General features: G+C 38.6%; 2 protein-coding genes across 2 annotated transcripts; both read left to right on the top strand.

The window, feature by feature from the left end:
• Positions 1-3,101: 3,101 nt before the first annotated feature.
• On the top strand, positions 3,102-12,193 carry cdc25b (cell division cycle 25B). Its single transcript, XM_079842085.1, has 15 exons — positions 3,102-3,710; positions 3,920-4,002; positions 5,123-5,174; positions 6,561-6,602; positions 6,702-6,735; positions 7,154-7,258; positions 7,460-7,573; positions 7,675-7,806; positions 7,893-7,976; positions 8,087-8,275; positions 8,355-8,441; positions 10,320-10,382; positions 10,522-10,620; positions 10,716-10,967; positions 11,091-12,193. The coding sequence occupies exons 1-15, from the start codon at positions 3,493-3,495 to the stop codon at positions 11,229-11,231; spliced, it is 1,695 nt and encodes a 564-aa protein (XP_079698211.1). The 5' UTR covers positions 3,102-3,492; the 3' UTR covers positions 11,232-12,193.
• A 5,990-nt stretch (positions 12,194-18,183) lies between these two features.
• On the top strand, positions 18,184-27,279 carry ap5s1 (adaptor related protein complex 5 subunit sigma 1). The gene is made up of 3 exons (XM_079842541.1): positions 18,184-18,535; positions 20,465-20,756; positions 25,480-27,279. The coding sequence occupies exons 1-3, from the start codon at positions 18,366-18,368 to the stop codon at positions 25,606-25,608; spliced, it is 591 nt and encodes a 196-aa protein (XP_079698667.1). The 5' UTR covers positions 18,184-18,365; the 3' UTR covers positions 25,609-27,279.
• Positions 27,280-27,526: the final 247 nt, after the last annotated feature.

Here is a 27,526-nt window from a genome sequence, read left to right as displayed (position 1 = left end):
ACCAGTTTAGCACTACATTCAGACATTAGTGTTAGGTCCTTGAATATTATAAGAAATATATAATTCCTTCCAGGTGTATATTTTATGTTTTATATAATCCAATTCCGAAAGATTAACAACTTTAATTGAGCGGCTCACATTTGATCTTTCTAAGGGTATCAAGTTGTGTGTAAATTATTTCTCAGACCCTATAAGGAATCTGAAAAATCCAAATATATACCGATTGTATCACTGCTGGGACAATTTTGTCTTAACTGAGGCTGCTCTCTCTCTCTCGCGACCTGAGGAACCCCACATGTCCTTTTGTGAATCCTCACAGCAGGTGTTTACCTGTTAGAAAACGTCAGTTAGTAAAACTGTCTGGGCAAGTTCTCTGAGATCCTTTAATACAAGCCTGTTTGTCCAGTTTGCTGCTGTTTAAGATGAATTTATTGTGTATTTTGAGTTTTCAATAATAGGGCTCAGATCAGGCTGTCTAATATGCTATTGCTATTAATATGCTATTGTTCAGACTAGACATCTTGACAAATCAAGATGATCTTGTCTAATTGTGAAGTGCTTTTTAAGTATCTTCCTTAAAGGGATAGTTCCCCCAAAAAATGAAAATGCTGCCATCATTTACTCACCCTAAGTTTTTCCAAACCTGTATGAATTTATTTCATCTGCTGAACACAAAATAAGACATTTTAAAGAATATGGGTAACCAAACAGTTGATGGACTTCCATATATGGGGGGAAAAAACGCAAGTCAATGGTCAATTGACATTCTTCAAAATATATTTTTTTGTGTTTAGCAGATTAAAAAATTCATAAGTTTGGGACAAAGTAAATGATGAGAGAATTTTTGGGTGAACTATCCATTCAAGAATATGACACTGGCCATATTAATTTTATGTTTTGCAAGAAATCTCTTATGCTGCCCAAGGCTGCAATTGTTTGATCAAACCAGATATTATTAAAATTTAAATAAACTGTTTTAATATATTTTATAATATAATTCATTAATGTGATGGCAAATCTGAATTTCAGCAGTCTTCAGTGTCACACATGTCATTCTAATTATTCTAATATGTTGATTTGGTCCTCAAGAAACATTTGTTGTGGTGCTGCTTAACATTTTTTTTGGAAACTGTGATATTTTTTTCCCCATGAATCTTTGATGAATACAAGAATAGCATTTGTTTGAAATAGAAATCTTTTGTAACATTTGAAATGTCTTTTCTGTCACTTTACTGCCAAACTTTTGATGGTAGTGCATGTTACTGGTTTGTGAGGCAAATGAACATTCAGAATAAACAAACACATAACATGAAGAATAATTTTGACTTGGTATCTTGAAATGACCGAAAACATGAGAGACTGTGATCGTGTAAGAAATACATTTCATAATTCCTTGGTTAAAACCCTTTTTGTCCCTTAGTATGACAATGATTCTGCCTGTCTCAATATATATAGCAGAAGAATGTAAAGAAACCGAAATAATGACTAAATGGTGTGAATGTAAATCAATGAGCTTTTCCATCCTATTCCCAAAGCCCCATTGTGCTAGAATTGGAGGGATTCTGCATAAGTAGGGGAGGGTGACTGGGAGGTTATCACGAGTAACAGAAACATTCAGGTTGTTTTGTCTTTCTAAAATGGCTGTCACAGTTACCATGAATGTTCAATGAAAGATCAAAAAAAAAAAAAAAAAAACATTTGACAGTAGGCTACCTCAGTTTGCATTAAATTCAACTTTTATTTTTAGAGCCCTTTTTTGAAGCGAGGGGCTTAGAAAGTTTCTGTATGTCCCAGCAATCTCCTCAAGCGATCATAAGGCTATATCTGCTGTCTGGAGGACCATGGTGGATGTGTGAGGTGAGATACTGGATACTGTATGGGCGTGAACTGAATGGTAAGTGACTACATGTTTTATCTCTTATAGCCTATGTGCTGGCTGACTGTATTTATCGTATATTCTCACATAGGCAAGGGATGGAGTTTACATATTCCTCACAGCCTCGTTCCTCAAATCATGTGAAATGATGGCTTCTTCTACCCTGACAGAGGCCACTTGTAGCATCAATAATGTGTCACCACCCTTCCCCCATTATACACACAAACATAGAGAATTGGCAATTAAAATGCACTTTGCTTTTAGTTTATGTGTTTTTGTATCAACGTACTTATTGGGAGGAACTGTCATATTCATATTTTGTTAAATATAACAGGCCACAATATTCACAGTACTAGATTTCCGTGTTCACAGTCAACCCTTTTCGAGGAGCCAAATGTGTCATTGTCTAACAGTAGCCTACTATTCGTCATGAAGTGAAAACTGGGTTAATGTGGCTGTGTAAATGTAGCCAGGTCTGCAAAAAAGCTGAGAATTTCAGCCATTAACATTTGTATGATCAATCACTATAGGCTAATTTAAACACCCACCATTTTCTATATGACTAGTTTAAGTTGAAGGTATTTGACAATATAGTCTAACCCAGGTTAAAATGTAGCCTTCATTTATGAGGGGAAAAGTGTTTATACATTTTTAACCGTTTCATATATTTCAATCTCTCTCTCTCTCTCTCTCTCTTTTTTTAACTTCACTAGCTTTTTCTACTAACATGTTTTAATGAACTGCAAGCTGGAAATTGTATTAAAAATGATTTTAGATGGATGATAACATATCACACCACTTAAAAGGCAAGAAATTCCACTTCAGCTACCTATAAGTTAAATATGTGACTTTTTAACAAACATTTACCAGACATAAACGTCTTATGAGGGTTTGTTTTGTATTGTACAAACATATATTTACTTCTTTGTTCAGGCGATTTGAGTGGTACGTTCCGCGCCAGGATGTTGGCACATGATTGGCTTTCTTGTAGATGAGGGCGTTTCCAAAATGCAGCTTGAACTGTTCCGCGGGAAATTTGTCCTCTTTCTTCGTCTCTACATTTTTGTCCCGCCCAATTTATGTAAACATTAAAGCCATTGGATGAGTTTATCGCAGTGCTGTTGTTACCTTCATTTTCATTGGATATCACATTTGCCTGTCATTATTTGGACCACCTACGTTTCCTCAGAGAACAATGCGGAAAAAAGAGGAAGCGCAGCTCATTGGAGGAATCAGATGTAACAGCGATGCTCATTGGCTGCAATGATTGCCGCTTGTGGACTGCATGTTTTGAACATAAATAAGAGCTACGTTCAGCTCTCTCTTCCTCAGCAGAGTTTGGAAAGGTCAGAGAGAGTGCAATCGAATCGGTAGCTCTCTGACAACAAAGATCTAAGAAGATGGATTTTTAAAACCCCCTTTTACCGTGTCTTGTGTAATCTGGCGTCGTTAGTATGCAGGATTCTGCACGTTGTTTCTTTCAACCCTAAATAAGATCCATTTATGCCCCTGCCCGGGTTGCTGAGCGTTTGCTAACTTGGCTTAACCCTTTGTCGTCTTGGTCGCGCTTGGATCATATTTTCTCGGAGCATCTGACGATCCGCGTTCCTTCAGAAATGGATTTTGAGGGTGTTCCATGCGACATCAGCCCTGTAAATGATCCGTTCAGCCCCGGGCCCGAGTCAGTCCTCCGAGCTCCCCGGTTCTCATTACCGGAGCTCGGGGTGAGGGGCTCCCCCTGCATGAAGAACCTGGCCTCCCCCGGACCCATGGCAGTGCTGTCTCCCGTGACTAACCTGGCTCTAAATCTGACTAATCTCGCTGTCCTTGGAAGGTAAGTGGGCCTAGGCCATTTCTGTTGGTATTGAAAAAGTAAACAACTGCACAGGCATTTCCTGTAACGTTAAATGTGCAGATCACACGTATAGACTGTTTAGGCCTGATGTGTTTGTGTAATTATTGAACTGTTTATGTGGTGCTAAAACAAATGTGATTCCGTACACGTCAGTTTTCTAAACGCTTTGCTTTGACGTTTTGTTGCAGTCAATGTGAGACGCCAAAGCGGAAGAAAACTTTGCCCCTCCTGAAGATCCCTTCCTTCGCCTCTGATGCCTCCTCCGATGCAGGTTAGACTTTATCTTTACTTTATAGTAGTGACAGCTGAGATTGTGTATGGCAAGCCATTTTAACCATTATTACGTTAAACGAGCTAGTATCTATTTGTTAATGCCGCTTATTTTGATTACTAGTTAGCAGTTAAATTACTAGTATTTTTCAGTTTTATTACTAACAACTAATACATATTTGCCTGTTAGTTGTAACCATTCAACTAGTTGCTAGTACCTATTTCAGTTGTCATATAGATACTTCTACCTTTATGTATGTGTGCAATGTTTGCTAATCAGAATAGCTAACCTGACCTCATGAGAAATTAAAGGTATACTTCACCCAAAAATGAAAATTCTGTCATTTACTTGCCCTCAAATTGTTCCAAACCCATATGAATTTTTCTTCTGCTGTACACAAGATGGTATTTTGAAGAATGCCGGTAACCAAACAGTTAATGGGCCTCATTGACTTCTATAGTATGGAGAAGGAAAAAAACAATGGTACCAATGGTAAACAATTGTTTGGTTACCCATGTTCTTCAAAATATATTTGGGTAATATCTTTTGTATTCAGCATAAGACATGAATTCATACAGGTTTGGAACAACTTCAGGGGGAGTAAATGACAATTTTCTTTTTTTGTTGTTGGGTGACCTATCCTTTTAATGAGTATTTTGTATGAATATGTACTGTGATTCATACAGTATCATGATTAGAGGGAGGTAGAAGGTCTTAAACCTAACCTTCAGTGGTGCATAAACGGATTGTATGGATGACACATACATTGTGTGCTGGAATGGCTACTTTCTAAAGCATTTATTCATTAAGTCATTACGTATGAGAATAAAAAAAAAAGCAGTAGTAACTTGTAAGGTAATAAGTGTTGATAGTAACAATTTGTAGCTGAAAAGGGCACAAGCGCCAATTGGAGTGTACAGTAGTTGGGCATGATTGCTTAATGTTCTACTAACACAAGTGTTCGTTGAAAGGAATGTTAAAGCAGTTTGCCATGTAGTGTGTGTGGGTGTGACAAGTCATCCCTTTTGGAATGTGAGCTGTGATCTTTATAGTGTAGGCCTACTGTATTAACAGCTTGTGCGTTTCCACCCCCTCACCTGTGTCCCCCCCCTCTCCTCAGGTCTTGGGCTAGAGTCTCCCAGCCCTTTGGACTCTCTGGATGCTGAGCAGAAGTAAGTATGATTCTTCTGTCATATCTGACATGTGAGATGGAGCTTGGCTAGGATGCTTGGCTTGAGGATTATACATCTAATCTACTCTTTGCCGTTAGCTGGACCTACATCTGCTCCGTGTGTGTTTTTACGGATTAGCTGAGCATATGCTGGCATCCATCACAAATCACTGGATATCTGAGCACTGCACATCCTTTTTTTTTAAAGCGATGATTCACCCAAATGTGAAACCTTAATTTGACATTTATTCATCCTTCAGTTCTTCTAAACCAGGCTGATTTTCTTTTGTGAGACACCGAATGAGATGTCTTGCAGACTGACATTCAGTTTGATTTCTTTATAGTGGTCGACTTGGTTCTGGTGGCTAATGCCCATATTGAGAACAGTGGCGCAGATATAAAGCTTATTTATTTCAAAGATGGTAAAAGCAGCAGTTGCTGAAGTGATATTTATATTTAACATTTACTAAAGTAGAAAGTATTTGTAAAGAATATAAGAAAATAATTAGAATTTAAGATAAATCTGTCAAATAAATGTATATTTTAGATTGCAGCTACTTGATTCTGTAATCTGCAAAAGGCTTCTGATACACCAGCCAAACAGAAACTAATCGGTCCATAATTACAATGTCAGATATCGACCGATTATATTGACCTTGATGTATATCGGTTGATCACTACCGGTACTTTTGGGTGAACTGTTCCTTTAAGTTGACAGATGTTTGCGACGTCTCCGATATAGTTTTATGTACCCAGCATGCATTAAATCTGTGTGCATCCTGGCTCACTGGTAATCTACAGGGTGTGTCCTTTCCAAGCCATTTGGTGTCGTTGGAAATCCATTTATCTGCAGCCAGACCTACAGCTGTTTGGGTTCCTCACACATCAGTGTGTGTTGTGGCGCGTTGCTGAAGGGGGCTGGGTGAATAGTGGCACGCTTTTCATGCCCTGTGAGAGCAGGCGTCCGAATGGAGCGGTTATGTGTGTGTGAGGTAGCCAGGGTTACTAGAGAACCCCCTTTTTAACTCTAATTCCCCCCTCTTCCTATACTATGAAAGAGACACACTCCTTACCTCCTCCCCCTCCAAACCACCATTCATTCTCTCCGCCTGCTTCTTTCTCCCAACAAAAGCGCTTTGCGGAGGGGGTTAGTGTGTGTGGGCATATGGTAAATTAAAAGCCCCCCCCCCCTCCTTGGTTCTGCCGAGGGCTGTTTTGCATACAGGTGGGCATCGCGGTGTATTTGTTAAATATAGAGTCGTGAGGGGCCTAGTCTGAGAGATCAATGAGATGAATTGTCGTCTGGGCTAGTGTTTGGTTGGGGGGGTGAGAGGAGACTTTGAATACACTAGGAACTGTTCAACAGCGTTTTCTTTTTTCCTCACAGGTTTGAGAAGGCCATGCAGGATGCCACACGAGCAGTTAATGAGTAAGTGGTCGTGCACTACAAAGGATGATGCATATGTCTTGTCTCTGAAAGCTGTTGTATTGACTCGGGTTTAATCAAATCCTCTTTCTGTTTGTACAGAAAAATGCCCATTCGCAGGATCCACTCTTTGCCAGTAAGTTTATTCTCAAACTTCTTAAAGGGAGTGTACAAAATTAAGTCTGTGATCGCTACCTTTTAAACACAAATTATTATAAAGTCTTTTATGCTCACCGTGGATGCTTTTTTTAAAAATTATCCAAAATATAGTAAAATCATAATGTTGTCATTCAGTGTCACAGAAATCATTCCAATATGCTGATTTGGGGCTTAAAAGTGTTGAAAACTGCTAAATGTTGAAACGTCTTTGTATAGAAAGTTCAAAAGAACATAATATATTTGGAATTTAATTTATCATTTTAATCTGTTCTTGCTGAATAAGTGTTAGTTTCTTACTGACCTTAACTTTTGAACGCTGTATATTCAGAATTTAAGATTTCCCCCCTCCCCACACACACTGAAATAACCTGGTCCTTTGTTTTTCCTCTTTGTAGTTGCCATTTTTGGGTCACAGTCCTAATTTGAGAAGTAAAGAATTGGATCCCTCGCGCTATGGAGTGTGGACTCGTGGCTGCGACAACAAAGAGAATCTGGCTGAGGTTGGTTTTTCTTTTTTTTTTTTCAACAGGCAGCATGTTTATCAAGCTATGCTCAAATGCTTTTTGATTGTGTTGTTGCTATATTAATAAGGTATTTCTTAATCATTTTAACTATGAATACCTGGGAAAGTCATGGGAATTGGAATAAATGTTGGAATAAATGTGCTGCTTTTTCTTACGACTCTAATCTGTTTTTTACAGGAGAATTTTGAGTTCAAGAAGCCTTCCATGCCTGCATCACGCTGTCGTATGAGGTCCACTGGGGGTGCCAAGGATGCTTTTGCCTGCCGACCCAACTCTGCTCCTGCTTTAATGGTACGACGTGCATCCCTGGAAGAGGCCGTAGAAAGAATGTTGTTCCTAAAAGTTTAATTTTGATGCTGATGTGACGATTAAAAGCTTGGTTCTTTCTCCAGCTTTCCCCTACGTCATCCTTTCAACCTGACTCTTCAGATGAGTGCAGTCCCTTTATATTGCGCCGCCCCTCTCTATCCTGTGTACATGATGACGACGATGATGGCTTCTTGGAGGGGCTTGATGATATGGAGGTGACTTTTCTATTTGCTTTTGTTTTATTCTTAACACTTTCTTTGATTTTTTTTTTTGAATAACCTTAATGCATTTATTTGTGTAGAATGACTCTGAGGTTCCTCTTGGAATGGATAGTCTTCTCACAGCTCCCCTGGTGGCCAAACAAAGTACTGACAATACTGATTCGGTACGTTACACTCATTTAGCAAGCACAGTTCTTTATCTCTCTTTGATTGACTTTTTATGATTATTGACCGTTACATGAGTTACCAACCTAACCCACTTTATTGCCCTTAGCCTGTTATACGCTGCCGTCCCCGTGGGCTGTTCCGATCTCCCTCTATGCCAAGCCCGGGAGGGCGAATCCCACTGAAGAGACCCGAGAGGCCACAAGATGAGAACACGCCTGTCAGAGTGAAGAGGAGGCGAAGCCTGGCAGGGACACAAGTTGCACTCACAGAACAGGAGGATGTTATGCCTCATCAGGTCAGAAAAAATAACTCCCAACAAATGGACTCATCAGTAGCCATAATTGGAGTCCTAACTTTGACCCTTCCCCTTACAGGTTCAAAGATCCAAGTCGTTTAATCACTCCCAGATTGAAAGAATGTTGGATACAGATCCTAGTAATGTGATTGGAGATTTCACTAAGGTGAGTGTGAGCCAGTTTCTTTTGTTTTAGGGTTCTCAAAAGTACTATTGTTTTGGTACCACATTTGTACTGAAATTTAAGTGCGCTGATGCCAGCATTTCTGCAGTACCAGTAGTGCCGAGTAAAACACTCAAATAATTAAAATATAAACAAGTCTAAAATTTAAATTATCTCTTAAAATTAAGGTGCTTTAGATGCTTTGTCATAAGCCACTGTCACATTACCTCTCCATGTAGTTTCAAAGGCTGAATCCGAAATCTCCCCCTATACTCTACATAGGCCACTATTTGAAGGGACAGCCATTTGTAGTGGTGTCCTAAACTATAGTGGACGTTGAGTGCCCTCATTCTATCCCACATTGCACTGCAATAATGAGTGTACAGCGACGTACACAGCGGCTATCCGAATTCGCCACTCGTTTTCATTCACTCCTTCAAGTGAACTGTATCAGTGGACTAAAGTAGGGAAAAGTGATTGAGGGTTTAGGGGGCGATTTCGGATTCAACCAAAGTCAAGAATAGCACAACGGCGAGCGTGTCAAGTATAAACACGTCCCCAAAAAAACTAGGCGCGCGGCGTCAGCGGAGGTTGTTTTATTAACAATTTCCTCACTCATTTTCCACTTATCACTCCACGCCGGTTTTGTTTACTGAAGAATGAATCCAACACGAGACAGCGATATGGCGCAACCAGACTTGATACAGTTACATGATTGGCTGTTAGCCTGTCACTCCCTACGTTGCTTGGTTACCAGAGAGTGAGTGCTTTTGTTCATGCAACCAAACTTGCTTCGCAACCCCTGGTTTCTTCCGACGAAGAAAAAATTATTGAACGTTTTATCGAACGCTTTTATTTTTTATTTTTTATTGATATCGATTTACGTGTCTATCGCGATACTTATCGTTTTATCACCCAGCCCTAATAGCAACAGACATGACAAAAATACTACTGTCAAAATGGTTCTGTGCATTTAAGGCCCAATCCCATTTCTACCCCTTAGCCCTTCTTTCCCATACCCCTTAAATTTGCGCGTTCACATGAAGGGATGGGGGTATCGATTCTCTTTTGGCTAGAGTGGTAGAGGTAAGGGGAAGGGCCAGATAGCCCTTCAAACTAAGATTTTTTTTTTTTTTTTTTGGGACCACGCTTCGAACAAAGGGGTATGAGGAATTTCACTGCATTCACCGACCACTGTGCTGCTAGAATGCATGTAGTGACATTGCCACTCGGGGTCAATCACTTGTGTTGCCTGGCTGCCAGTTTCTCTGTAGCTTGCTAAACGCTTTGAGTGATGTGAACACAAATTAATAATACAATTCAAATAAATATCTGGTCATCCTTCATAACGTAGCCGCTATTTACCAACGCAACAACTGACTCGTTTGTGTTGTATTGCAAAGAGCTCCGTTATCGCAGCACCACAGTAGAAAACGAAACCATATCCATACCGGCCGGATTGGCATGGAATGAAACGTTTAACAAACTTGCCGGTTTTTATTTTTTTTACTGAAACCAAGTGCCATTTTAAGTCCAAATACAGTGCGAAACAATGTTGGGAGTGAGTAATTTGTTAAACGTGCTGGCGCCTGATTTCCGTTACAAATACACGCTTCACTCCTGTTCATACTGGTTAAATGTTACAGGACACTAATAAAAGAAACGGTGTATGATGACGCAATGGTGTAGTAGTTGTGTCCCATTTCATAGGGGAATGTTTTCACCCCTACGCCTAGCCACTCTGTTTCAAGGGGAACGCGAAAGGGGTTTAAAATGGGATTGGGAGCGTAAATGCGAACTAATAGACCTGCCACTTGTTCTATGGAATGTTTCTTTGTCCTCCATTTTATTACTAATTTTTCACCATCTTTTTATATGAAGGCTCCTGCGCTACCCACGGTAGATGGAAAACACCAAGAATTGAAATACATCACTCCAGAGATTGTAAGTTTGCACACATTAAGATTTAGCATGTATATTTCAAATGCAAGCGCATGCAAAACAAGTTATCTATACAAAGAATATGCACTGGCATCTTACCCATAATTCCATTCTCTGTTAACGTCTGTTTCTGTATTTTCAGATGGTTAAAGCAATGAGCGGACAATACAACGATCTGGTTGAGAGGCTGTTTGTCATCGACTGCCGTTATCCGTATGAATATGAGGGCGGCCATATTAAGGTGAGACAGTTGCTTATGATTTTAATTAACTTTGCAAGTTGCATGCTGTAGTATTTGTGTGGGGCAAATTGATGACTCATCTTTTGTTCTTTCAGGGTGCTCTTAACCTCCATCAAGAGGATCAAATTGAAGACTACTTTTTACAGAATCCTATTCTCCCGGAATGCCCAGAGAAGCGTGTCCTGCTGGTTTTCCACTGTGAATTTTCATCTGAACGCGGCCCGCGAATGTGCCGCTTCGTTCGAAAAAGAGATAGAGATTTGAATGAGAAGGAGTACCCCAACCTCCATTACCCTGAACTCTATATCCTGAAGGGAGGCTATAAAGACTTTTTCCCGCTTCACACGGTATGTGCAATTTCACAATGCAACATTTTCTTTTGATTCCGAAGCATCTAAGTTTTTTATTTATGTACATTTTCTTTTTCAAGCTTGTAATGTGTATTTTATTTATTTTTTCCCGCTCTACAGTCAGTGTGTGAACCTCAGGCTTATAGGCCGATGCATCATGAAGACTATAAAGAAGACCTGAGAAAGTTCCGCCTTAAGAGCCGCACCTGGGCTGGAGAACGCAGCAAGAGAGACATGTACAGCCGTCTCAAAAAACTTTGAGACTTGTGTCCTCACAATGATTCTACTGCCTTTACTTGCTCAAATGCTGCCCTCACACATGAGACATGGCAGAGACCTGAAGAGGTGTGTTTGTTGGGACTTGCTCTGTGAGAGGAACTTGTTCTTAGAGGGTTTGGTATTGATTTTAACACCACAAACTCAAGTGAGGCTGAGAGGCAATGCTTCTCCTCCTGGTTTGGTTTGATATCACTTTTAAACTGCCATTATTCACCACCCTCATCTCCCTTTAGAAGCACACAGCTACATGTCACTGCCGTGTTTTCCACATACACTTTTTAACTAACCTGTATTTTTACCCCCCTCCCCCCTCCCAACTGGCCTGTCCTAACTTGTATGTCAGATTTCAATTATTGACCCTTTTAACTTGCCCCCCCCTCCTGAGCACTTTTTAAAGTTGTTGTGGTGAATAAGTGCTTTATGCGTTCATTTTGCCCCCTCTTTTTCCCCTTTCTCACATTTGGTCAGTTGCCCAATGACATAGCTTTGATTCGAGCAGGAGAACCAATTAATTTATTGTATAAATTGGTTTACGTATTCTAAATGTCACAATTATGTATAGTCTCATATTACAGAATAATGATTTTAATTATTTTTACCCCTATATTTTGAGAATTGTAAAGCTCTCTGGTGAGCATATTGTTTTCACTGTCCAGAATTTTTTTTTTTTTTTTTGGGACTGACAGCTTTAACTCAGGGGCAGAATCCTGGCTTTTGCTGCTGGTCAGCAAGTGATGACCATATCCGTGTTCACAAATGTTCAAGATAAGACTTGGTTCTATTTGTCCATAAACCAGTGACAGTTGAGTTACAATTCTCACTCCCGTGTGTGTTTTTGTAAATTTTATATTCCTGAGTGTATGTTTTATTGGCCATGTGTGACTGAGAGGCTGGTTTATGTATTCCTGAATAAACTTGGAGTTTGGGGTATTAACTCTTTGCTGAATCATGTCTTGATCTCTTGGCTTGGTGTGCTGTTCATTGGTGTAGGGATTGAGTCACTTGTTTTTCAAATATGCCGGTCTTGTAGGAACCTTGAATGTGGTTAGCCAACCACCAGCACGTGTCCCTGCACACGTGTGCATTCCAAGGCCATTCCACACAAAGGAGGGGCCAACTGTTCCCTAACGTCCTGACAGTGTCAGACTAGTTCATACACAAATATTAGTATTTCGGGGACCATATCAGTATGAGCAGACTTTTAAGAATGTTTTAAACTACTCAATGTTTATTTTCTTCAGTTTTTCATGTGGTTGATGGATGCCAAGAGATGGTTTCAGACTATTGGTCCTCAGCCACACAGCTTGAGTCTTACCAGACAGAGTCAAATGTAGATGTTTGTGAACGAAGCCGTTGTTCAACAACTTGAAAGTAGTCTCTTCACAATCTGTTAATAGTTATTGTGACTCTTTATAACTGAGGTGATGTGACTAAGGACTTTAACTTAAAAATTAAAAGGTGTTTTAGGCTAGACACAGGCAAAACTATTGCATGTGCTGCTCAGTTGAGATTTTGGGAGTCATTCAGAGTAGATTTTGTTACACTATCTTTTAAAGGGATAGTTCAACCAAAAATGAGAATTGTCATTTACTCACATGTTCCAAACCTGTATGAGTTTTTCTTATGTTGAACACAATATATTTTGGTAACACTTCGCAATACGGTTGTATTAGTTAATGCATTAGTTAACATGAACAACGCTTCTGTTCAGCATTAGTTAATCTTTGTTAACGTTAGTTGTTAAAAATACTGCTGTTCATGTATGTTAACCAGATTAATACATTAGAAAATGTTGAAATTAACATTAACAAAGATAAATGTTTCATAAGTGCAGTTCCTTATTTGTTCATGTTAACTAATGTGGTTAAAGCTGCACTATGTAACTTTTCCGTCCACTAGAGGTTGCCTATTCAAAACAAAGGCGTAGTTTGATGACGCCACGTTTTAGCGCAGAATCTTGGGTCTTCACCTCACAGCCGGTGGAAAAGAACTGGGATAGGACTCGGGCAGAAATCATGTTCATGGATGCCATTATTAATGTTACTGTACTATGAAGCAGAGCAGGGCCGAGTGTTGTGGGAGCTGAGCAAGGCTGCTGAAGTTATTGTTAATAAGAGTGGAACACGCGCCTCGCGAGCAGCAGGACTGTGATTATGGCATAGTCGCCGGCGGGACTTTTATTATGCCACAGTCGCCACTTCCGCTTTTCCGGTCATGAGTACGAGGTAACGCAGCTCTGTTTATCATATCAGATACATCTGAGTGTGTTGAAAATTATGACATTACTCTGTACATTCACTTGACGGCTGCTATGAGACTTGTTCACACTGTAGTGAGAGTAAAGCGTTTCTGCAAAATAAAAACTGGAAACCGGAAACTGAGGGTAACGCAGATATGATGCAATTGACAGGCGACTCCCTCGCAAATCCTGGTTTCTTGGTTAAAATACCAATTTTCTCACGATTTACAAAATTGAAAACATTTGGGATATTGTACGTAGGTGAGTGCGGGGCACAACCTAACGCGGGGTTAGTTGTAACACACATATTTTAACCCTTTCCACACATGCCAGAATTACGAAACTTAGTGTATTTATTAGTTGTCATATCAACATTATTTAGAGAAAAAACTGCGCCAAAATTAAAAAATCTCTGGAAGATATTACTGAACATGTATTTAACCATAAATTTAAATTTCTAACTTAAGTTTGTTTCATCTCTGTTTTTTGTGTTTATTTAAAATAAGACAAATCTGATATTATTGTAATCTTATATATGTTATTTAACAGTTGAGATCGTTCTTTAATGCTGATCTGACCAGCAGAAGACACGAGCCACGATTTAAATCCCAGTTGTGCAGGTGGGGTGCGTTGTAACACTTTATACTACGGGGCCGTTGAATGCTTGATTCTGATTGGCTGATGAACGTTCTGAGGTGTGCAATTATTTTCTGGGAAACGCACAACGAACGTAGTTCCAGGCAGCTCTCTTGACCGCATTACAGTTCCATATCACTTCGCATAGTTAACTGTAATATGTCTTAAGGTGTGGTAACCGTAGTATAAGCGTAATAATTGACTCCGCTTCGCGTCGTGACCGCATCACCACCTCGGGTGTGCATTATTATTCTAATAATTCAACGGCCCATCACCAATTATTACTTACGCGTTACAATGAGCCCCTATTAGAAATATGCCATTATATTCTATACTTTTATGAATTCTTTAGAGAAACCATGAGAAAAGGATGAATAATGTCTGAGAGTTAATGTTCAGAAATTATTAATTATTATTATGTTTTGAACTATGCCGTATAGCTGTATTTAGCAATGTGTTTGTAGTCAAACTCAAAAATGCTAATATTTTTAATGATTAAAAATGGCATTATTTTATTTTAAAAAGTTAATAATTGTATTTGTTGACAAAATATTTTAGTTTGTCTTGTATATTTTTTTTTTATTATATCAGGTAACATTTTAAGCTGTTATTTGGTCATGTTACAATGTGCCCCACCACATGTTACAATGTACCCCACCTATGGGGCATGTTGTCACATTTCACTTCCATTCTTTCGGGGTAAATAAAGAAAAAAGTATACACTGTATTAATGAAACAAAACCACATAATTGTACTAGACGTGTGCAATTAATGTGGGGAAAAATAAATACTCTGAACCCCACGTGGATTTACACAACTATCCCTTTATGGCCGTTTTCTCAAAATATTTTTTTTCTCATGCCCTAAGCCAGATATCTCCACTTGACCAAACTTTATAGTTTTATTCCTATCTATATTCTGAAGGTTTTTACAAAGGGGTTTGTTAGTATAATTCACCATCATTCACCTGATTTATAACATTTTATTCCTAAAAACGTGGTGAAAATCTCAACAGTATTTTCTGATTCATGGAATGATAAAACAACTAAAATCACATCTGTAATACATTTTAACTCAATGTAAACAAAACGAAGCAGGAATTTTGAACCTGGCTGTATACAACATTCCCAAATGCATCCATTTACATGTTATAACATACTTTTCAGAAAATGTGTAATTCCAAACAATTGTCTTAAAGGTCCCATGGCATGGCATTTTGCTATTATTTTATAATGTTTCCTGATGTGTACTTATATTGTTAGTATGATTTTTACATCATAAAATGTCATAATTTAGAAATAAAAGGCATTTTTTCTATACTGCTGTTTGCCCTGTGGCTGAATGCCCTGTTTCAAGAGGCGTGTCTGCTGTGAGACTTCAGTAAAAACGCCCACTGTTGTGATTGGCTGACATCTTTGCATTTGAAATGAGCGGAGGGGGCGTGGTTTAACGAGGTCTACCAGGCACGAGCCTGCCAGAGAGACAGATGGACCCAAGTTCACTTCTCATCAGTTCTCAGCACGTCTCAGTTCAGTGAACTGTAGTTACTAGCAAATACTTCAGGTTATTAGTTTATTTCTAGTCGGAGGGGCTGACACTCAGAAAGTTAGTAACTTTAGTAAATTATGGATCAGCGCTGACTGGAGATGCGAACCGTTTAGAACGATTCAGTCCGATTTGGTGAACTGATTCGGTTCACTAAAAAGAACCAGTTCAAAAGAATGATTAGTTCGCGAACCGGACATCACTATTGTACCAGAGACGGAGCGATTGCTAACATAGTTATTTATAGTAACTACTGAGTTGTGAGAGCGCTGTCAGCGCAAGTTTATTTTGTTTGTATCTGAGAGTTCTGAATAAACACGAGTCCCAGTCACACCGAGTCCGTCTTCCTCCTTATTCTACCAACTTTGTAACACATGCAATGTACCATTACAGCGAGATGAACGAGTTACGAGTAAGTGTTGATTATAGCATTATTTTTAGATATTTTCCTATCATATGAAAAGCGTCAGTGACCCGCATTGAGTACACAGCACAAACAAAGACACAACAGCAGTAATTGAATGTAATCCAGTTTATTGTGGAGCTAGGCTGGCTAGCCCGGATATGCTCACTGTTATGACTTCATAACAGGAAAATTCCAGATCAGCTCATCTGGGCTGTCATTTTCTCAAAGGCAGAGAGAGACAGCCAGAACTCGGTTTACACCCATCAAAATTTCTAGCCACTTGGGGACAATATTCAGGCTAGGGGAACTCATATTAATGTTGAAAATTTCATGCCATGGGACCTTTAATTCACCTGTTGCACTGTATTCACCAGCATTTACATTTTATGTTTCCAGTCTGGACACTTTAATGCATATATAAATCAAATTGCCTTAAATTAATCCATTGATTATGTTTTGTGCGCTGGGGTCTATGTCTAATCTTTTCCTATTAAGTTTGAAGGTTGAAACTGCAGTTTTTGTTTCCTTCTTTGGATATTTAGTTTTAGTTCCACCACAGAGAGCCAACCAGTAAAGTCCACTTTGAGTAAGAGGATCTTACGCATACTGAGTTTCCATTGTCAATGTGTTTCTGTTTGATTAGCCTGCCTCTGAATCTAAAAATTACAAGAATTGGTTGCCAAAGGCTGGAGAATTGCCCTCATTGTAACCACATCCTATCGCTTTTGCAGCAGCAAGAACCTCTAAATGTGGCCTTGGCTTTTGTTTCTTGTCTTCCTGTAACTGCAGTTAACCTTTTATTTCATTCATTGTCAGCTGAGGGGAGGCTTATCAGTCCTGTCTCATTCCTGTTTCTTCTAACATAAGAACATTGATCCTTGTTTTGTTGTGTGCTGGATGTCAAACTGACTGTAGGTGTGTTTATGTAATTTCAGTGTAGCAGGAAGTGGGGGAAGATGTGTGTCCTCCTCCCTCATGGGTTAAGTGAGCATGACAAGCAGTTGTTAAGCAAAACAGCTGTTCTTTGTGTGTCTAAGCGCATGTGTTTGAATACGTCCAGCTTAGTCTTCTGTCAATGGCATTGTGTGAATTTGCATGTGGATATGGTTCTTTGTTTAACATGTATGCATTATAGAATATCTCTGTTATATATAATTATTATGTATATTTGAATACACACACGTACATGTATATATTTAAGAAATATGTGCATGTCTATATTGTATATATATTTATATAATTTATATAAATATGTTATATATGAATATAACAAATATTTACATATATATAAAACTATATATTAGATATAATATATAAACAATATATATTCTTTCTTAAATATATACATGCATGTATGTGTATTTATATATGCATAATAATTTGTGGAATAAAACTCATAGTTTTTCTTTTGAAGTAAAAAGATCAAATTAGACCTATCTTACATTGGGGCATGTTGTTACTTGAGTTATTATTTTAAAATGTAATATTTATTGTAATTAATGGGGTTGTTATTCAGTATTTCCATGAATTAGATGTATATCTTTGCTTTCATTAAAACCTTTAGGTTATGAGTGAAATAATTACATTTGCATTCATATTGTTGCTATTATGATATATCTTCAATTAAAATATGGGCAATTAAATAAGTAAATATTAATATGCCTGTATACTGTATATCATCATAGAATAATTTTACCTTTCAAATAAATCTCTTTACTTGCTATATGGCTACATTGGCCCATTACTGAGTGACATCTTAGGCTAAAATTACTTTTTATTTTATTTTATTTTAATGTTTATTTAATTGTATGGCTATAGAGCACATCAAAATTAACCTACTCAAATCAAGTTTTGTATTTATTTTCCAAATAGCCTACTGCAGGGGTTTAAACATTACAGAAAAATCTATTTGACACCAGTAGAAGCTTTTTAACTCATTATTATTTAAAAAAAATCTGTAATGTATAAAACCCTGTCCCTGCAATATTTGGAAAATAAATAAAATTTTAAAAACTTGATTTGAGTGACTGTAGTAACGGTTGGTCCCATCAGTTCAATATCCAAGAGCGCCATCTCGAGTTAAAAACGGAACTGCACAAGAATCAGCTGATTCACAGTCATGTGACCAAACACGGAAACAATTATGTCGAGTTTGTCCACAATGGCAGCATGATACTTTGACGCAAATTTATTACACGTTTATTATATGACAGACATCCTTTTCTTTGATTCAGCAAATCTGGTAATTGTGTCTGTCTTCGTATGGTCTTTATGAAATGTGAAACCAGATATGGTGCTGTGCTTCTTAATCCACACGCTGTGCCCGGTGAGCCCTCTGGCCGCAGGGGAGACCCGTATACTGTACGCGCGCGTATTCGGACCAGATACCGGAGATGGTCGTGATTTCACACCGGAGCAGAGACGACTGGTGCAGAAAGAGAAACTTCACGTGGTAGCGAGGTGGGACGGTTAAACAATTTACAAGTCTCATTCAGAGAAGCTTCCCAGAACTGCTCGCCAGACAATTACTGCGAAATTACACAACAATAATCACAAATAGTGGTCAAGTCACCTTTATTTATATAAGTTAGCGCCTTTTACAATGCCTATTGTTTCAAAGCAGCTTCACAGTGTTAGACAGGAAAATAATGCAACAGAACTGTATTCGGCTGTACAGAAAACGGTGATGTAATCCAGCTCATTTCAATTATCATATGGTGACAATGCGGGGAGATCAGTAATTTAGTTGAAAATTTAATAGAATATTTAGTTGAAAATGTATTTGAATATTTAGTTCAAAATTTAGTAGACACAGTGTGTTTTTTAACCCAAATGTTGTATGTAACTACAAGTGTTAACATAAAACATCTAAATTAACAAAGGTCGCATGGAATTGACAATTCTTATTTTTATGGAATATTGTAGTTGCATCATCATTATCATTTTTTTTTAAAAATGTATGTGCCTGCAATCTGGACAAACTGATATGAGATCACAGATATAGCAAACCACAACGAACAATCCAATCAAGTCCCGTCCTTTTTCTTCTTTGAGAATCCGTTCACTTGGATATGTCACAATAGGGAAGAAAAGACTGTCCTTGTCCCATATGCCACCCTAAATACTCGCAGGCTGCATCCGAAATTACACACCTCCTTACTATATAGTATGCGAAAAAACAGTAAATGACCAGAGTAGTATGTCCGAAATTCCGAATTCACAGTACTCATAAAAGAATAGGCAAAAAGTACCTGGATGACCCACTTCTTCCGGCGAGATTCTGAAGTGTTCATAGGATGGACACTTTACTATCCCATGAGGCCACGGGAGGGGATTTGAGAAATGAAACGATGTAACTGACGCTGGTTGGTCACATGATAATAACAACATGGCGAATGTAGTACGCCCAGATTATATTCATACTACACGTATACATGCTATATAAAACATACTTTTTTAGCGGTCGTGAAGTAAATACTTATTTACTCAAGAGAGTATGCGATTTCGGATGCAGCCACTGTCTTCCTACGAGTCTGCACTTTTGATCGAGGGCACATACATCGACTGCAAAAGGGGGGCGCTCACAAGCACCCTTCTCAACCCCAAAATGAAAAAATTAGATACCCTATGGTCTCGTAGACTTACGCACACCTGCCGTGTTGGTAAATCCACAAGACTGAAAGTGCATATGAAGTGTGCCAGTTGGGACAGGGCCACAATCGCAACTTCCGTTTCATGCCGACTTTCGCTGCTTCCGAAACCGCATACTTCCCTACTATATAGTAGGCGAAAACAGTATGTTACAAAAGAAGTGTGTCTGAATTCACAGTACTCATAAAAATACCCGGAGGACCTACTACTACCGAGATTCTGAAGTGTGCATAAGATGGACACTTAACTATCCCATGAGGCCATGGGAGAGGATTTGTAAATAGCACTCAAGGGACGTAACTGACGCTGGTAGGTCACATGATAACGACAACATGGCGAATGTAGTATGTCTGGATTGCATACTGCACGCATTGATACTATATCGAACATACTTTTTTAGTGATCGTGAAGTAATTATTCAAAATATGTACCTACTCAAGAGAATTTTGGGCAGAGCCTCAAATACCAAGGCTGCGTCCGAAATCGGCCATCGTATGCACACTTCAGAATCTCGCAAGAAGAGATAGTTCATCCGGTCACTTTTTACCTGCTCTTTTATGAGTACTGTGAATTCGGACACACTACTCTTGTCGCCTGCTATATAGTATGGAAGTATGCGATTTTGGATGCAGCCCAAGTATCTGCATTATAGGTATTTTGTCAACTGTGGTATATATTTGTATGTATACATACCCATGGGAAACAATAATCTCTTTTTCTGCCCTTCCTCTCTCTCAGACAGGTGAGGAGTACGGTGGGTCTGAGTAGGGAGGCCTCAGGCAGTCTGAGCGCTGAGCCTGTGCTGGGTGAGGAGGCTGTAGCTCTGGGTGAAGCTGACAGGGGTGTGTTTTCCCTGGGCAATGGAGAGCAGTTTCCAGATCGGAGTGTTGTTCTGTGGCTGGGGGTGCAGTCACTAGCATTCACTCTTGTCTGCAGACCACACGAGAACCTTCTGCTCGCAGAGGGAGCGCTTCGCAACATTGCACGTCACTGCCTGGAGGAACTACGTCTGCTGGGACCTGGTGCTGAGGTGAGGTTTTCTAGGACTACAGACCTGTTTACACTAAGGACGATAACTAATGATAACCATAAAGATATAGTTCTAAAAATCGTTCTAAATATTAAAAAAAAGAAAAGACCACACCACAACTATAACGGCACAGAGGAACCATACCATTGAAATCAGTTTCACAACATTTTTTTTACAGCAAATTAATGATAAAAACATTGACAGCCAATCAGAATCCATCCTACTTTAAAGGGTTATTTCACCCAAAAATGTAAATTCTGTCATTAATTACTAAATCCTCATGGTGTTCTAAACCCATAAGACTTTCGTTTATCTTAGGTACACAAATTAAGATCTCAGTGTTTCCCACAGATTAGAAACCAATTTGTGGTGGCGGGCGGGCTGGGCGGGGATTAGGGTGGGGTATTTGGGGTTGGTGATTGGCACAAATATCTATTTATTTATAGATATACATATAGATGTACATATAAGGAAAAATAAGTTTGCCTTTTTAGTACTATTTTAAATTATATTTGCTCACATTCATTAATATTCATTTGTGTGTGCTTGTATAAGTTTAATTCAAAATATTAGAATGCAAGTTATTAATGTTTTAAAATTTCACATTTAAAGAAATCTGGGGTTTGATCATGTCTAAATGTATTCAAATACAAAACCTAAAAATAAGTTAGCAGTTATGATCTGCAATACTTATTTTGAGCAACTAGACTAGATACATGTATTTTGATTAAAGAGCAATACAGACATCTATATAGGGGTGTGCATTGGCACTGCCCTACCAATTCGATTCGATTACGATTCACCAGGTAACGATTCGATTCAATTCGATTCTACGATGCATTGCGATGCATCAAAATTCTACTGCACACAACAAGGCACATTTTTAATCAGTCATGAGGCAATACAAGCAGCCCACTTAGATCAGATATCACATCAACATGTCAGCCGGAGGGGTACCGAGGGTCATCGCTTTCGGCTTCAACAATTATTCGCAAGATGGCAAAAGACGAACAGCGTTGCAAGACATGCAACATAAAAATCACAGACAGCCAGACGACAACCTCCAATTTCGTCCATCATTTGAAGAGCCATTCTGCCCAGTAAGTGCTTGTCAATTTGTTAATGTTATCTGGTTAGTTGGTAGTTAGCTAATGTAATAATAGCTAAAGTAGCCACTAGCCCAGGGGTCACCAACATGGTGCCCGCTGGCACCAGGTCGCCCGCAAGGACCACATGAGTTGACCGCGGGTCTGTTCTAAAAATAGCTCACCGTAGCAGCTGCGTTCAGTCGCTTCCGTGTTTATTTAAATGCAGGGCTCCAGACTGAAGCGAATATATAACGTTACTAGTGTCTGTAAATATTAAACTGCAAAATACTCCTGCATGTTCTGCGTCTGTGTGGATGACGGGCGCCGCGCGCGCGCACTCGCTCTTGTAGTCTCTGCCGACACGAACGCATAAACCGTCACTTCATGAGAATTTACCGTTTCATTTGAGAAAACTGGGTGCGTCTCATTCAGCTCCTGGTTCAGTAGTCAGGGCACTGATCAGGACACAAGTCAATGGGACTGAACTAGGGAGCTGATTGAGACGCGCACCCTCTGTCATATCATGAACACAGACACTCAAAGGTATTCAATTCACGGCAACCCGTCAAAATAAAAGTTCGGTTTAACGTGAAGAAATTGACTACAGATTGTAGCCTACAGTAAATTTAGCTACGTCTCTATGTAATAATAATACATCTCTACTAATAATAATAATTATGAAATAAATAATACTAATTATATAATTATTAATGGTTGCTTATTTTTCACTTGATCTTTCATTTATAAACAATGTTTACTTTTAAACAGCATACAGCCTTTACATGTTTATGTATTATTTACTTATGATTATCATCATAAATAATAAACATTGATTTTTAAAAAATAGTTAAATAAAATAATTTGCTGTGGTACCAAAATTGGTACAGAGTACCGTCAAATTTTTATGGTATTGGTACCGACTACTGGAACTACTACTACACTCTTTCAGATGTAAAACAGTTTGGATAGTTGTTAATATGAGAATTATGATGCATTATTTAAGAGTTTTAAGTATTATATAACATGAGTAGCTCTCTGTGACTTTCATTTTTAAAAAGTAGCTCTCAAATGAAAAAAGGTTGGAGACCCTTATTTGTTTTATGGACTTAATGTTGAAAATTTAAAACATTTTACATTTAAATTTAAAACACTGTTGGCAGAAGTGAAAATAAATATTTTTATGAAGTTACAATTTAGTTTGATTCCATGATGTATTTTACTGAACATGAGTATTTACAATGCAAATCCAAATTATTGTAATTTACTGACAGTTACTTATATCTTGTCTTTTCACTTTATTAAGATCAGATTCTGCAGGTAAAATTACAATAATAAGCTGACTTGACTTGGACTTGACTTGACCTACTACAGTACTTGACTTGACTTGACTTGACTTGACTTGACATAGCCTGTGACTTGACTTGACTTGACTTGCCCAAGAAAAAAATACTTGGGACTTGCTTGAGACTTGAAGGTTCAGACTTGAGACTTACTTGAGACTTGCACATGTGTGACTTGGTCCCATCTCTGGTATTTAGTACCAAAAGATCTCCTCAAAATATTCAATAAATATTATTAAACTAAAATATAGAACATTTATTTAATTGAAAAATAGTTAAGGTGTATGGTCACATTTGACCACCAATGAGTACAAATGTAACCAATAAGTGAGGAATACCTGAGGGCTAAATACAAGAAAAACATTAACATTAATGTTAAGATGTTGCATCTCCATCACTCTCCATAATAAAATGATACTGTAAATGTGGTTGACGTAATAAGCAATGCACACTATGCTGTACTGTTTACAACTTGCTGCAAACACCTGTATAGTGAAACTGTCGTCTATCCATTCAAATGTATTGACCCAGTGCTAGAAGTATAGTGACCGTGCGCGCCGCCGGGAGATGAGAGCATGTCGCCTCTGGCTTTAACTGTTATGCCACATTAGCGTCAAAACGGTATTTATTTTTTGAATTCCGTATTAAAACTTTTAAAAAATGTAAAAGCTTAGACTTTTCATAACAAAAGCAGGTTTGGCGTTTGAGAGCGAGAGCGAGAGCGAGAGACGCACATGAGTGACAGAGAGACGGAGGGAGAGCAGGGAAAGAAAGTGCAGCTGAACGGATATGCTGCGTGTTTTAAATAAAAAGAATAAAGACACGCAATATGTGGCGGCCGGTGTTGATTCTGTGGCGCACCGCCACAAATTAGTCTATGTGTGGGAAACACTGGATCTTTTTGATGAAATCTGCCACTTGACACTTTAAAAAGTTCATACAGAGATTGAATTGAGCGGTTTGAAGAGACTTGGTTATACTTGGTTATTCTGAACAGACTTTATATGATGAACAGATTGAATTTAGTCTTTTATTCACACACAAAAATGATATTACGCAGCGCCTGGAAATAGGCTTACTTCCGTCAACATAACCAACGTGAAAACCTGCTTACACAGGGAGCGTGCTGGGGACTATTTTCAGACGCTGTGTAATATCATTGCGCCGCTCTACCCATGGTACGGCACAAAGTTCCTTGATTATTACGCAGGAATGAGAGTTTAGTTCCTAGCCATATTGGCCTAGAAAATCGCAACTTTTCATTTTCCGTCGGTCTTAGTACACGATGTAACCACAGAAGAGTAGAGTTTTAAATAGGACAAATATGGAAAGTCTTTGGTCATTTTTGAGCGAGATGCTAACGGTCTAATAGATTCAAAGATCTATGCTAAGCTATACTAAAAGTGCTACCGCCAGACCTGGAGATCGGCTGAATGGATTCGAAAACGGTAAAACTCAACTGTTTAACTCTAGGGGAGTTGGAAAATGAGCCTATTTTCAAAAAAAGTGGAGTGTTCCTTTAAATGAACTCTTTTCTATTTTAATATATTTTTGAAATGTAATTTATTCCTGTGATGGTAAATCTGAATTTTCTGCATCATTACTCCAGTCTTCAGTGTCACGTGATCCTTCAGAAATCATTCTAATATGCTGATTTGCCGCTCAAGAAATATTTTTTTGTGGAAACGCATACATTTTCATACTCTACGAATAGAAATATCAGTTATTTGGAAAAAAATTTGCAACAATTTAACAGTTGTATTGTCACTTCTGATTAATTTGTGTCCTATTTATTGTGAATCATTTCTTTTAAAGAAATCTTACTGACCCCAAACTTTTGAATGGTAGTGTAAAAGAAAACTGTATTCTTGTTGTGTGTTTGAGTGACTGTTGAGTGAATGTTCCTGAGATGTTTGGTGTTCTCATTATATCATTGTACAGATTCATGCAGTTTAAGAGTCTGAAAATGTCTTTTGCTGCTTTTGACTGAGTGTAGGATTTTCTTATGTCTGCTGGCCTAGTTTCTTTCCACCAGTATGCTTAACAGTGAGCACAATTGAAATCTAGTTCTGTGTGAGATACATTTTAGACTGTTGATACACTAATCAATACATTCATAGAAAAGCAACCCAATAAGCTATGGGGTACATTTAATCCAGAATTAAATCATTCCTAGTTATTGTATGACTAGGGCTGTGAACAAGGACACGCATTCAAAATAGGCAGACCGCCAAGCTATTGATTATTTGACACGCTACCCTTTTTTTCTCTGGCTGACTTGGCGGTTATTTTCAGGTGTTGCTGAAAAGTGATCGAGTGGACGCATTGTTGCACAGACTCCTTCCTCATGGTCAGCTCCTCTTCCTCAACCACCGCTTTGCCTTCAGCCTGGATAAAGAGATAGCGAGCTACGTGAGCAAATGAAAGTGTGTGTATTGGTAGAATCACATTGGTGAGCCATGTGCCACATATGCCTGATATATACCGGATGTTTCAATTTAGGAGATTCGGAGGAACTACTTCTTCACGGTTCAAAGAAGGCATTTAAAAAGTGGAAGATTGTACCCACAAAGTGTATTGTGAACTGTTCTGTCCCTTGGAGGAAACCAGACGGCACGTTCTAAAACTTTAATTGCATTTTGACGTCAGATTAGATGAGAAAAAAAAGAGTGAACCACACCACACCACACCAAAACAGCTTAAAATATCCCGTTGAGAGATTCTTCAGGTGTAAAAAGTAAAGCCCTTTACACATTTGATCGTTCAGGCAGAGTGGTCAATTGATAACATTGTTCACTTGTTAATTGAAGTCTGATTTTATATTATATTATATCATTACTGTCTGGATGTGTCAAAATAAAACCGTTGCATTATATACTAGCTCTCCTCTAGAGGGCAGTGCTGCATTTTATTACCGTAATTGCTATGTTTTGTTCCAGTCAAGTGCATTACAATTTGAATAATCCAGTAACACTCATCTAAAATAATTCAATAGTTCGCAGCAGTGTGTCTGCCAACAGATCTGAGATGTCTGATTGACAAGGCCGTATGTCGCCTTCATATCTAGGCCAAAAGAGCAATACCACAATTCCTGAAAATCCATTTTAGTGTCTCTTTCCTCTGATTTAATAATAACAAGTTGCCTGTGCCATCATGCTGCGCTGGGAATGAAGGAAGGGTGAGGGTGCCCTCTTATAGTAAGTGTGAGGCCAGTCATAACTCACAAGTACCATGGTTCAATATGTTAACCTGTGAGGGTGGGGGTTTTCTGGCTTCCTTGAGTCATCTGCCTTAAACTGTGACGTTTGTATTCCTCTCACATTTGGCAGGACGAGCTCCATTAAGGCTATACACTCTAGCTGTGAAGTGTTGTTCAGGCATTCACATTGAAAGAACCTACAACACATTAACATGTTGGCCTTTGTATTGAAGCTGTAGCCTATGTGCCCAGATAACTAAAATCTCTCACAGCATTTCTGTAAATGTTTCTGAATTCGTAAACCTTTTTATTGAAGCAAACTTAAAATTGTATCTTGTTTATTGTAAAAGAATTGTCATAATTTCACACCTCTCTCTTATAATTAAACAGTTTTTTTTTTGCTGCTAAGCCTTTTAAGATGTCTATGTAAACACTAACTCCATATGTGAAAACTGCTTTTTGCTGCACTCACACATGAGTTGTGATTGTACTGTTGCAAAATGTGTTGCATCTTGTTAAAAATCACCACCTTTACTGCTTTTTCCTGATGCTGGGATTATAGCTGTAACCAGGGTTTGTAAATTAGTGAGGTCTGGGGTGGGGTGTTAAGAATTGTGCTATAATTAAGCCTAAATGCACTAATGTATTTTGTCAATCTTTTTTTTGCCCTTCTACAGAAATGGTATTGAAACATTTAGCCTTCTTCATGGCCAGTATTTACATATTTGGCATATTTAAAGGGGGGGGGGGGGGGGGGGGGGGGGGGGGTCTAATGCTATTTCATGCTTCTGAGAGTTAAAGAGTAGGATTCTCATGCTAAACGTGGCCAACATTTCAAAAAACGAGTTGGACATATGACAGTGTATTTCTGTGCCAAATACACTCCTTCAGGATTCAAACAAGTTTCTGAAAGTTTTTTCGAGTATGGCCCTGTGTGATGTCATAAAGGGCAGAATTCCTTGTATGGGCACTTCTCCCGGATGAGCGTGTGTGCACATCAACCAGAGTGAGAGCAAGAGCCCATCAACAAGTAGCAGCAACAGAGTTGTGCAAGAGTGTTTGTTTGTTCCCGGTCATGAGTTGAAACCGCAGGCGGTGATTAAAACTGCATCAAATATCTGTGTTCTGTTGGCAATCGGCGCG

This window comes from Gobio gobio (assembly GCF_949357685.1).
Source record: "Gobio gobio genome assembly, chromosome: 18".
In the NCBI taxonomy this organism is placed as follows: Eukaryota; Metazoa; Chordata; class Actinopteri; order Cypriniformes; family Gobionidae; genus Gobio; species Gobio gobio.
Note: the sequence above shows the minus strand (reverse complement) of the source record. Positions and strands in the feature narration are given on the sequence as shown.